Source organism: Bemisia tabaci, chromosome 4, assembly GCF_918797505.1.
Source record: "Bemisia tabaci chromosome 4, PGI_BMITA_v3".
Taxonomy (NCBI): Eukaryota; Metazoa; Arthropoda; class Insecta; order Hemiptera; family Aleyrodidae; genus Bemisia; species Bemisia tabaci.
The window spans coordinates 8,532,307-8,544,762 of record NC_092796.1 but is presented as its reverse complement, the minus strand read 5'-3'; the positions used below and the strand labels follow the sequence as shown (position 1 = coordinate 8,544,762).

The 12,456-nt window shown below is 39.0% G+C and overlaps 1 protein-coding gene across 3 annotated transcripts in view; it reads left to right on the top strand.

Moving 5' to 3' along the window:
- The first annotated feature begins 2,434 nt into the window (after positions 1 to 2,434).
- LOC109040318 (paired box protein Pax-6) overlaps positions 2,435 to 12,456 on the top strand; it is an 83,135-nt gene continuing 73,113 nt past the window's right edge. The window contains exon 1 of one of the 3 annotated variants that reach the window (XM_072299237.1): positions 2,435 to 2,803. Coding sequence is in view for 2 of the 3 variants with exons in the window: in XM_072299236.1 (XP_072155337.1) it covers positions 4,858 to 4,931 (74 nt within the window). In the remaining variant the exon portion in view is untranslated. Of the gene's footprint in view, positions 2,804 to 4,698; positions 4,932 to 12,456 lie in introns of those variants that run through there. The other 2 variants (XM_072299236.1, XM_072299235.1) reach the window with 2 other exon arrangements.

Here is a 12,456-nt window from a genome sequence, read left to right as displayed (position 1 = left end):
TCTTATTTGGACGTATATTTCTACCAAACGGAACTATGTGCATTATAACGTGAGTCCTATTATGCATATATTCTTAGGGGTATCAGGGCTCATGTCTTATGCACATAGTTCCGTTTGGCAGAAATACGTCCATTTGAAACAAAACATTTGAGTCTTCGATGCAATAAATATCATGAGCAAAGCATGATGTAAAGCACCAATCAGAGACTTGCAGGAGTGTCATGCATCACCGTCGCGGATGAGTGGAACGAGACGTATTGGAACACAATGAGAAAGAGCAGACAAAACAAGCGGACGTTTCGCAATTTTCGCACTGTTTTCATGATTTTGTATCAGAAAATTTGTCGATGCATCCACTCATTCAGTTTGTTTCTTACTCGTTTCTAGTTTTTCGCAAAAATTTGAATAAAAGCCCAGACAAATCACTTTAATCAACTTTTTAGTATGTTAGGATAACTTTACTGAAACTTGAAAGCTCATACTGCCGTGTTAAGGAAGAACGCCTTAGGTATAAGCCTCCAGACGTTGCCATATTTCCGTCAATAAAAAACAAATTTGCTGGGAAAATTCTGTATAATTTTCCCCCAATTTTTCAAGCAATTTTGTTCACAATTTTAACTAAAATATCTGAAAAATTTAAGGAAAAATATCCATGACTTTTTTCAAAAATGAAAATTTTCTCGAAGGGAATTTGGTTCGGATGTTCATAGAGCGTTTTTACTTATCACGGCAGCATAAGAATCAGTTCATTGAACTGATGAGCCGAAGTCACTTTTTTGGCTGATGGGTGTTGAGTTCTTATTAACCTGTCTCTATGTCTATTTGATATCTGCGAGGTATTTGAAAAAAGTCTGGGTTTAACTTTCTACCTATGACATTAACAATTTTAATCAAACAAGAACGGACACCGTTGCATTTCATGATTGCAGCATTGGATATATTCTTTTTAGCCACGCGCAACTGAGCAGCGATTAGCGAAAAAGGAACTAACCCTTCTAGAAAAGAAGGTGTTTGTTCGTCAACATGCTGTTGTCAAATATTAAAATGAAACATTCCAACATCTATGTTCTCTTGAAAAACATGCTCAGTGTCAATCATTTTATTACAGACTATTTTTCACTTTTTCTCGTCATTGCGAGCATGAATATTATAATGCTGGTGAAGAAATGATTATTCTTCCGTTTATTTCGTTGGTCGCAATAGTTCCACTCATTTATTGTGCAGTGCTATAGATTGAAATGAAGATTAACTTACAATAAATATATTTTTTTAAAGTTATCAAAGCTTTTCGGCCTTGCCCATCGTCAGGACTTTTTTACAGAGAACGTTGTCAATCCTGAGGATTGCCAAGGCCGACAAGCTTCGACATAACTTTAAATAAATACATTTAATTTAAGTCAATCTTTATTTTAATCCGTATCACTGGCTAGGTACACTATAGCAAATAAATTACTCCAAGTGCTAATACTAAAATTTTTTTACATTTAAAAAAAAGTTCCATTTAGTTACTTGATCGGCGATTTGGTTATTTCTACGTTAGCAAACGGCAAAAAGTTCAGTTTTCGTCCAAAATTGAATATTCAGCCGCAAACTCTGCAGAGTTGGATTTTAAAATGATTTTGAATTATTCTTTTTCGGAGGTTTTTTTTTCACTGATTTAACTTCAAAATGGCACGTGGCTGATATTTCATTCAGGTTTTCTGCGAATATATGCTCATGGAAGTACTGCCTCTCCCAAGAAATGCAAATTATAATCATGCAATTATCAGTTTTCCATACTTAGAATTTTAACTTTAGCAGGAATATTAACGACATAGTGCACATCAAACAAATTACCATCACACTGGGAAAAAAAACACATTGAATCTAGAGTCCAGACTCCTGAAAACATTGACAAGAAAAAGGACTCTTGATTCAATCAGATTTAAGCTTAAATCAAAAGGAAATCCGCTCAAATTAAGAGGCTTGGTTCTTGATTTAAGCTTAAATCTGATTTAATCAAGAGTATTTTTTCTTGTCGATGTTGTAAAGAGTCTGGATTCTAGATCCAATGTGTTTTTTTTCCAGTGCACCTTTTTTTTCTTTGTGGAATTTTACAATTGCAGTATTTTGTGTTCCATCTATGAGCACGTGGCCCCAGCGGCGACTCGACGTCGGAGCTCCGGCAGAACCCGACGGGGCTGCGAGGCGAAGAAACTGGACTCGCGGAGGCCACACCGGTCTCGGACCAGCTGTTCCCTTCCCGTACGGCCCCGCGCCCCGCCCGCCCATCGCGCTTCCAGACGAATGAGCAGCGCGGAAATCGATCCCCTCGCGGCGCCCCCATTGGCCGGCCGCCGCCTCGCTCCGACCTCCCATTGGCCGCCGCCGTCGCGAGGCTCCGCCCCCTGGACCCGCGCTCCGCGCTCCGCGACCCGCAGCATCCCGGCTCCGCGAGACACGCAGATCACCCGACAACCCAAACCCGCCGGTCCTCGTCCTCGTGTTGTGGTGCCCGGTCCGAGTTCGAAACCCGGCGATTTCGCGCCGAAAGTGATGATCGCCGTGCCGTGTCGCGCGTGTTGTGGAATATGAAGTGGCGCAGGATAGTGCGACGCAAAGTCAGAGACAAACTCGACTGATCCTCCTTTTAAAGCTTTTTATTGTGTTGATTCGTACCCGGAGTAAATTCCAAGTTCCGATAGTTTCTTTTTTGAGCCGGTTTTTTGATCGGAAAAATTGCCAAAAAGTTGTTCCGTTTGTTATCATCTGTGTGACATTTCGGCGTACTAGGCCGTTGGGAACTCTGGATTTCGAAGAACAGGTACGTCTTGGACCTAGACTCTTTTTAATCGAAAAATTTGCCGCTTGTGAACTCGAAAAAATTGGAGTTAGTACGAAAGAAATCATTGTTTCTTTGTCTGCTTGTTTGTTGTGCCGAGGACAACATTCGTAGCGTCCATTCAGGACGCAAAGTAAAATTTTAGGCGTGCACCGAAAAACAGTGAAGTTAATTGTGTTTAATTTGCAAAAAAAAGTGTGCAAGAACTGACAAAATGCTGAATTAACAGTTACAGCATGTTAGTTTTACATCTTGACATTGCTAAAGCAACTGTTGTAGCGGATAATTCAGCATTTTGTAAGTTCTCGCACACTTTTTTTCACATTCAGTGTGTTAAATCAACCTCACTTTTTTTCGGCGTGACAGCAAAAGTTTCATTAATTGTTGCAATACAAATTTTGCAGCTTCGACGAACGGACAGGATTCGATAAGACTATATTGTCAAAAATGTTGGGGTGAAATCCGGTGTATGTTGCATATCGTAACCTATAAAGCTCCCAAAAAATCCGAGTGATATAAAAGTAAAGTAAAATTTGCAGGACAATAGCGAGCTAGTCCGTGAAAATAATAGATCCCGCTCCAAAGTATAAGTCGTTCTGTAAAAAAAAGAGCTTCCGCTTTTTGCATTTATATCAATTTAATTTTTTCGGTGCTATATAGACTTCAATGTCTAGTGTGTTAAAACAGTGTTGACAACTGTCAATTCAGTGGAGGGTTCTTCTTTCTGCATTATAAATATTACTTAAATATTTAATCACTTATTTTGACATAAATATCATCCGTGCGGCGCAAAAATAAACCGGTATGACGATTTCTCTCATTGATGTCAATACATGCCTCCGAAAGAAAAAACAAGAAAAACTTCCCTATAAGCAACATTCTATAGAACACTCTATAGAATTTTGCTTATCGGGAAGTTTTTCTCCGTCCGTGAAAAGGTGATAGAATGAGATTCTTTTAGATCCGTTTACAAAAAATGACTTTAGATTTATTGCACTTATTACGAAAATTGCGCTATTATAATTTATGATCTGTGCTTGCAAACGCAGGTCGTATGCAAACCCTGTATAACCACATATCAACAGTGTTCAAGTCCGCAACCATGTATATCTCGTTTTCGCTGTCTGAAAATCTCTGCTCCCATTTTATTTTTTTAAAAGAGAACAAATCGACACTATTCTTTGAAGTTTTTGCAGAATTTTCTTCGCTCAAGGAAGTAAATTATGGCAGTTCTTAAGAATTGCCATTGGGTAGAGTTTTCATTTAAGAAATTCAATTTGACAGGAAGCCTACAATGTCTCAAATTGGAATATGCGGTTACGGACGCACATCGTCAATATGCTCATTAGTCATTACCATAGGTAAAAATAATTGAAAGTACGGTTCAGTTAGCTGGTATCACCACAGTGTTATGCTTGAGGCTGACGAGAAAAATAAGGATCTGAAAAGCCGGTAGAACGTTTCAATATGTTTATTCCAAGAGCTACATAATACAACTGCATAACAACTGAACTCCCGGCCCACATACACGCTGCCGTGCTAAGGAAGAACGCCGTATGTGCATTTGAGAGTTGCCAAATTTCCTTCGATGAAATGTTCATTTTGTAGGAAAGTTATGAAAATTTTGCTTTGAAAATTTCAAGAGCTTTAGGTGACATTGCGAACAAAATTATCTGAAAAATTGGAAGAAAAATATTCATGAGTTTTCCAGGAAATTCGTGTTGCATAAAAGGAAATTTGGCAACGCCTGAAGGTTCATACGGCGTTTTTCCTAGCACGGCAGCACAGCACGGAGAGGAGACGCATCGTCTGATAAGTGGATCTGATTGCGCGTCTGAAAGCGCGGGGCACGACAACAGACAGTGCTATTGCGGTTATGCGATCACCGGTTTTGCGAGATATGTACTGTTGTTGCTAGTTGCTACTAGTAAGTCGTTGTGAACACTTAAATTAAACGTAGATAAATACCGTAGAATCGGAATAATTTTCAACACGAGAAAAGTACATGAAAATCAAATTAAATAATATTTGTGAATATGACCAAAGAGGCAGGCTCAGTTGCTGTGGAGCAAACATTTTACTTCGAAATAGTACCAGGAATATGTCCATTGTAAGTGTTTTGTAACATCATTTTGTAAAAATATTATAACATTTTTATTTTTTAAAATTATTTTTTTGGTATGAATATTTCAAGAATAATACTAATACGCAAATATTTTACTTTTAAATATATACATATAGCTTGATAGCTTACCAATGTCAAAGGACGCACACAATGTTTTCAAAATATTTTAATTTGATGCTTCCAGGTATTAAACCAGTATTTTAAAAGTTTACTTCTCTCTCAAGTAGGTTTACCCAGGTTTTTCCCTTCATGGCAAGAAATTATTTTAATGCGCCTCAAGATATAACGGTTAAATTAAATGACCATGTCATACGTTTTTTCGCACGTGTTGATAACATTGTGGACTTATGTGTTTTGGTTGTTTCTATGTGTCCCAATCAAAGAAAGTGTTTCACGCAATGAGGAGCTTATTAACTCGAGTATATTCACTCCAAAGCAAGATATTAACATATGCTTTTAGAATTGTCTAAATGGAATATTGCACATACATTCCTTTTTTTTGTGTTGTCGCCCGTTAAATAAAGTGAGTAATTAATACTTAATTGTTTTTGGACTTTGATTTCAGAACGTTTATCTTAATTGAATAGCTTGTTTTTGGATATGAAAAAAAAATAATGGCTATCTAGTTAACGGAAAAAACTTCATCCAGCCAAAACTACTTAATGAATGGAAATCATTTTTTGCGCGTGTTATTTAGTGTTCAAAAAAAGCCCCAAAACCAACTCCATTCATCTTTTTTTCTATTTTTCCCCCTTTTCATAATTTCATCGAAATGTTTTCAAACCTTAAAGTTGGGCACCTTCCGAACAAGAAAAATTCTTGCCTGTGTTTTCAACTCTTTTTTTAAAAAAAATTAATAAATAAAATAAAATAAAAAAATGATATTAAAAAGGACATGCGCGAACCTAACTTTATAACACTCTTCTGGAATTAAACAAAAGCTACCTACTTTTTACCGAGTTGGCCACTTTTCGAAGCGAACTACACAAATTTTTCTAACGTAAAATTTTGATGAAAACAAGTGAGGGGGCGCTTTGGTTCATACAATGTCCACACGGAGAGAAGACGTTTGATTCTCATGGATCACCAAACTTTCGGTTCGGGTAATCAAATTTTTGGGTCCTCGAAACTGAAGTTCGGTTCAGCTTACCGAAATTTGATCTCTACGGCCGAAAACATCGATTATAATGATCCCAAAAAGTTCAATGTAGACTATGAGCTCAGTCCCTGCAACCGAACTTTTTTTTTTCAGTGTGGCCCGCCCCATTCGTCTCTCCGCTGTCGCAAGGGCGTAACTCAATTTTTGTGTTAGCCCTGTTCTCCATATAACTCAATACTTCTCGGAGCTCATGTGGGAATAGAGATACGCCCTTACGTCAGAAGTGCGCCGCACTGTCAAAGTGGGCCTAATAACACTAAATACACGCCGATTTCACCGTCAATTTAGTCGAAGCCCGCCAGGGAAGTTGGCGTGAAACTCAAACCGAGATCACTGCGATGCGAGACAAAGCGTCGACTGCACCGCGATGTAGTGACCAAAACAAAGAGCGCAGAGATTGGAGGCACTTACGCGGTGCTCGGTGTTCGAATCCCAGCAGGACCGATCAACCACCTAACATCACGAGCCGCATGGGGCTCCTGGATTCTATTATACTCGTGGGACACAACGCGACTCGTGAAAACAGTTTTGCGGCTTGTGTGGGGACATGCACGATATCGGAGAAAAAATTAACCGCGGTAAAGTGAAGTTCAATTTGGGGCACGGATTAGAAAAACCTTAAAAGTAATAATTCCGTATTTAAGTTGTATGATTTTAAAAAACAATATTTTGAAAATATTTTGTGCGTCCTTCGGTGTGAAAATTGGCGATCTGTCGAGAACTTTAAGAAATAATTTTTGGATTGTGTGGAGGTATGCACGTTATCGGAAGAAATAAACCTTGTAGGAGTAAAGTGGATATGCGCCTCATTTGAAACACAGATTGTTCAGAAGTTCTTTTAAAGTAGTGGTTTATACTATTTTAAAATAATTTGTAAAAAAATATTTTGATCGTTTCATATGGATGTGCGCAAATCTTCAAAATCTTTTTGAAATGATTTGGTTCTTAATATTTTATTCGAATGTTCATGAGATAATTTTAAAAGGTAAAAGAAAACAATGTCTTCAAAATATGTCCTTAACATTTTAAAACACTTCATTGAATTTTTCAATCAACTATTTTTAGAGTAAATTTTAAATGGAATACTAATTATGCTGTCGCAATTCTTTTAAGAGTAATATTTCCTAAAAATAATTTTGTTTACTTTTTTTTGGAAATTTATGTCATTTTAAAAATCATTTTCAAAAATAGCTTAAAATATTATTTTCCTAGGGTGGTCGATTTTCCATCTCTCAGTGATCAGGATACGCGTCATCGGGAGAAAAAATTGGTTTTTCGTCAAAACCCTAAAGTTATAACCGATAAGCTTGAAATCACGCAACGGTAATGCAAACAATCCCATTTGTCTGGTAAACGCACTCGTTGTCTGGCACGCGTTTGCATGATTTACAGCCAGCGAGAGAAATGTAAAACTTCATTAAATTGCACAATCTGTATTCGAACCTACTAAAAAAAGGACTGGGGAGCTTAGCGATGGCCGGCTATAGAATACCAAGATAATTAGTGACAATTTTATCACTAAAACTAATTAAAATCTCATGTGAGGGGATGTAAATATTAGCAGCTAGGCGATATTTCAATGAAAGCACACAAATTAGCAGTGGCACGGTTGTCACGGTCGTTTTCTCTTCATTGAGGTATATTTCTCAAGTGGCTGGGGATTGATCGAGGCATATGTGACACTTGAGTTAAATGAGTGAGCAGAGAGCATCACGTTGAAAGACCTCTGCCGGTTTTTCCGCTGTTTAATGACGAGGCCCTGAGAAAATGTGAGGGGTTGGAAAACTCGCGTCTTTTTATGCTTGCGAAAAGCATGCCTCCTGGCGGCCACGCGTCTCAACCCCCTGAGGGCGCTTCGCGCAATCTAAATAATTCAAGCAAATGGCCTGGTTACACGCTTAAATTTTCGTCAACTTCCTACCAAAAAGATGACCAAGATAGTGGTCGAGAGTTATCTAGATTGATGAGTAAAATTAATTAAAACAGCGTGTTGATTGGAATAAGCATGGAATAAGCACGGTTGTCTGGAAATCAGATGAAGGATGAGCCCTACAGCTCCATCATCTACCATCAAATTTTTGCAGGCCGCAGAAATCTGATGGTAGATGGCGCGCACCAGTCACCATTTGATCGGAAATTGATGTAAATTTGAGCGTGTAACCATAGCATATAGTTAATCCGTATAGAGGGGGCACATCTAGCTATAATAGGACCATGGACTGTCCATAGCGGCAAACATCACGAAAATTGGTCTGGTAAATGTGTAGAACGGATTGTTTCAGGAACAGAACATTCAAATTGTTTAAATGGGAGAATTTACAACTTAATCGCGTTATAAAAGAACCGGGGTCATCTTTCCAAAGTCTAAATAGTGCGGGCTCTCCTAGGGACTATCACTTATCGATAGCCACAAAAATCATTAATATCGGCCCATTAGAATAGTAAAACGAATATTGGGCGACTAATGAACTTTCAAGGGTTCAAAATATCAAAGTACTGATCCTTAATTGAAAGGCGTCAAATAATTCAGTTCCCTGTTAAAAAATAAATTAATAAATAAATAAATAAATAAATAAAACATGAGAGAAAAGAAGGCGACGTGAGATGCAGTTGATCAACGAGGTTTCGTGATTTTGCTGGTTACCTGCAATTTATGACATGAAATTCACCAATTTCACAATGTTTGGAATTATTGTAAGGGTTTTAACAATCCTACACTGTGTCGCACAGCAGACATTCGGACTGCGATAAGCAGATAGGAACCAAGCCACATCAGCTACTGCCAAATTTAACTGGGCGATTTTATTTTTTACACGAAAAAGGTTGTGCGGATTTGTGTGCAAATTTCAGTAAATTTCCTGCATAACACGAAGCAAATTCCTTAAAATTTGTTAAAATAACCCGCGACGCCCTCTCATAAAAAATTAAATTGACTAGTTAATTTTGGCAATAGCTGATGTGACTTGGTTCCTTCCTGCTTAGGTCCATTTAGCTACGCTGCCGTGCTAAGGAAGAACGCCGTATGATCCTTCAGGCGTTGCCAAATTTCACTCGATAAAACACGAATTTCCTGGTGAACTTGCGAATATTTTTTATCAAATTTTTTAGCTAATTATCTTCGCAATTTCACCTAATGTTCATGAAAATTTCAAGGAAAAATATTCATAAATTTCCACGGAAATTAGTATTTTATCGAAGGAGATTTGGCAACTCTCGAATGTTCATACGCCGTTCTTGCTTAGCACGGCAGTACTGAACCATCGCGAAAAATGAGAAACCCTGAAAGTGCAGAGGCTCCTGGCGCGTGGGGGCGTTTCAACAGCCGGGTCGGACACGGGGGTGATTTTTGTCACTGCGGCTTACATCCCGAGATTATCCCCTTCTATTGCCACTTAGCTCGCTACAAGTAGTACAAGTGCTCGACATGTCGTGGAGGCAAAGCAAATCATATACTTAGCTCGGCGTTAATATTGGCAGAGGCGCGTGCGGCCACACTTGATCGACAGCCGAGGCAAGAGGGATGGTCCACGTGCCCCGCTTCGAGTGGTTACAAGTCTATTCAGGGAAATCTTCGACACAATATTACAGGAAGGGGGCGTGTGTTTCGAGTGCTCATACTTTCTCCGTACTCGAGTCCGCCCCTTGGGCGGATGGGGGTAATTTTACGCCTGCATCCCGGGGATTCCACGCACGAAATTATGCGCCCGGGATAAAGCGTGTTTTCTTTTTGAGGAGGATGAGATGGCGACTTTAAGGGGCTGGGATAGGCCTGGTCTCCTGGAATTTGAAATTTTATCATCTGCCCCCCCCCCCCCCCCGAGGAAATTGTCATAATTGGACCGCGTTGAGCAGAAAGGAACCAAGCCAAATCAGCTATTGCCTTTAATCGGGCAATTTAATATTTACAAGAGAAAGTATGCGCAATTTTAGGGGTAGGCGGATTGTGGACTTGATACCGATATCAAGTTGCTTACATCCTAATTTTTGGGGGGATTTGAACACAGTTAGTCCAAGAAAATTCATTCTTAAAGGGAGATTCACCCCAAGAACAAATGGACCGCGTTCAACAGGAAGGAACCAAGCCACATCAGCTATTGCCATATTTAACTGGGTAATTTAAATTTTTACTTGAGAACGTTTGTGCGGATCTCTTTGCAAATTTTAAGGAATTTGCTTCTTACTAAGCAGAAAATTCACTAAAATTTGCACGAAAATCCACACAACCGTTTTCATGTAAAAAATTAAATTTAGCAATAGCTTGATGTGGCTTAGTTCCTCTCTGCTTAACGATCCAATTTAAATATAACCGCTTCTTTGCCGGTATGGTAGATAGTTCCTTGCTTCATCCATGGTGCTATAGCAGAAATGATAATATTGGTAATGTTCATTGGGAATTATTAGTAGACTTAAAACTAAAGACAAAAACAAACACACAAAAACACAAACTTAACACAATTAACACAAAGGAACCAAATTCTTCGGCTGATTCTGGGTTTCTCCGGTTTCAGCTTTGTTTTCTGTGCGAAATTCTTCCTGAACCACGTCAACATTAACTCAAAACTTAGGTTTGTTTGTGTTTCACTTCCTGTATAAATCAAAAGCAACACAGAACACAAATATTTTCTCAATCTACCTTACTTATGAAATAATTTACCTTGTATTTACAGAAAGCCAACATATAACGGTAAGGGCAAATTTTTGGAATTCCTTGCAATGATCTACTACCGGAACCATGCATTGAGTTGCATTTTACTCGAGATACCTTAAAATTTTCCTTTTTATGATGCACGGGAAAAGAAAGCCATAGTTTGTATCCAGAGTCCAGACTCTTAAAAACATTGACAAGAGAAAATACTATCGATTCAATCGGATTTTTGCTTGAATCAAAAGGAAATCCGCTTATTTGAAGAGGCCTCGCTCTTCGATTCAAGGAAAAATCCGATTGAATCAAGAGTGTTTTTTCTTGTCAATGTTATTTTCAACTTTTTTTTTTTATTTTTTATTTTTTGTCGTCAACTTTTAGGGGGAGTTTTTTAGGATTGGGCCGGGGTGGCTACCGCCACCTAGAATTAAGAGAGTGGATCCAAGATGCAAGCGACTTTTTTTTCCAGTGTGCCGTATATCAATGATCTTAAACCTACCTAACCTGCAATTTAAGGGGCCTTTTAAGGAAACGAGCCGCATAAGAAACAACTACAAATTCGTCTCGAATAGCTAAAGAAGGCCTCGATTGGGTCCAACACATCCAAAGTGAAGGAACTCAGCGCGGGCATAGCATACTATAGGAATAAATATTGGTGCGGAGATTTGCGACATCGTTCATGTCTTCTTCGTTCACAGATACCACTCACAATGCCAGCCGTATCCCTCCCGCCCCCCATCATTTTCGCTTAAGATTTCTGAGCTCTCCCCGGCAGCCCTCCTCTCATTTCCTCCACCCCAGTCAAATTACTTTGCCGCCCCCTCTCGCCCTTAATATCCTCTCTCGTTTCACTTTTTTTCGGTATAACTCTCGCCGTTTTGACGTCGCTCTCCCTGGGAAATGTCTCCTTAGCTTTCTCTCCTTCGCCGGGGCTATTTTTCACAGCCTCCGCATCTCCGTCTCTTACCCCCCCCCCCCCGCCCGCCCCGCGCTTTTCCACTTTCACTCCTCCCGTTTTGTTGGCGGAACTTTGGGCTTTCGCTCGAGGAGAGGATGCAGATCCGCCGATGTTGTCATATTTCCCACCGGAGTTGTTCATTTTTGCATTTGGTTGAATAACTGAACGTATTTATGCTAAAAGGAGCTATGTGCATAGGGTTTGCGTGGAACATAGTTCTTTTTAGCATAAATATGTCCAACTTTAATTGGAATTTTGATTTTTATCCTCGCTCTAAGAAAAATCGGATTCTTCCTGAAGTGGTTAAAAATAATAATATTCTTATATGTGGATTTCGTTCGATCCACTAAGGGAAAAACTCGTTACATCGAAGAACAAGCAATTCATTGCGACAAGGTACATTTTTTAACCGTGAAAACAAAAGTTCTCTTCTCACAGCAACTTAGTTGATGCGAGTAAAATCAATTATTTTTGAATTTTTAACAACTAGCCTTTAAGAGGCTTCCAAACTATAGCCACACTTCGTTTTTCCAGGTTTAAGGTTTCTTAGAATTACTTATAGAGAGAGTTTAAGACAAGAGTTAAAGACTCGTTTTGGTGCCCTTTTCTCGAATCAAACCTAAAAATTGAACAACTTTCATGACCGCGTCTAATGTTGAAAAGTTTCTTGAACCAAAGAAAATTTGACCCTCGCGGTTTTTGCAAGAGCCGATACAAATAACCGATGCAAGCTCTCAAAAATTTAGCTAGA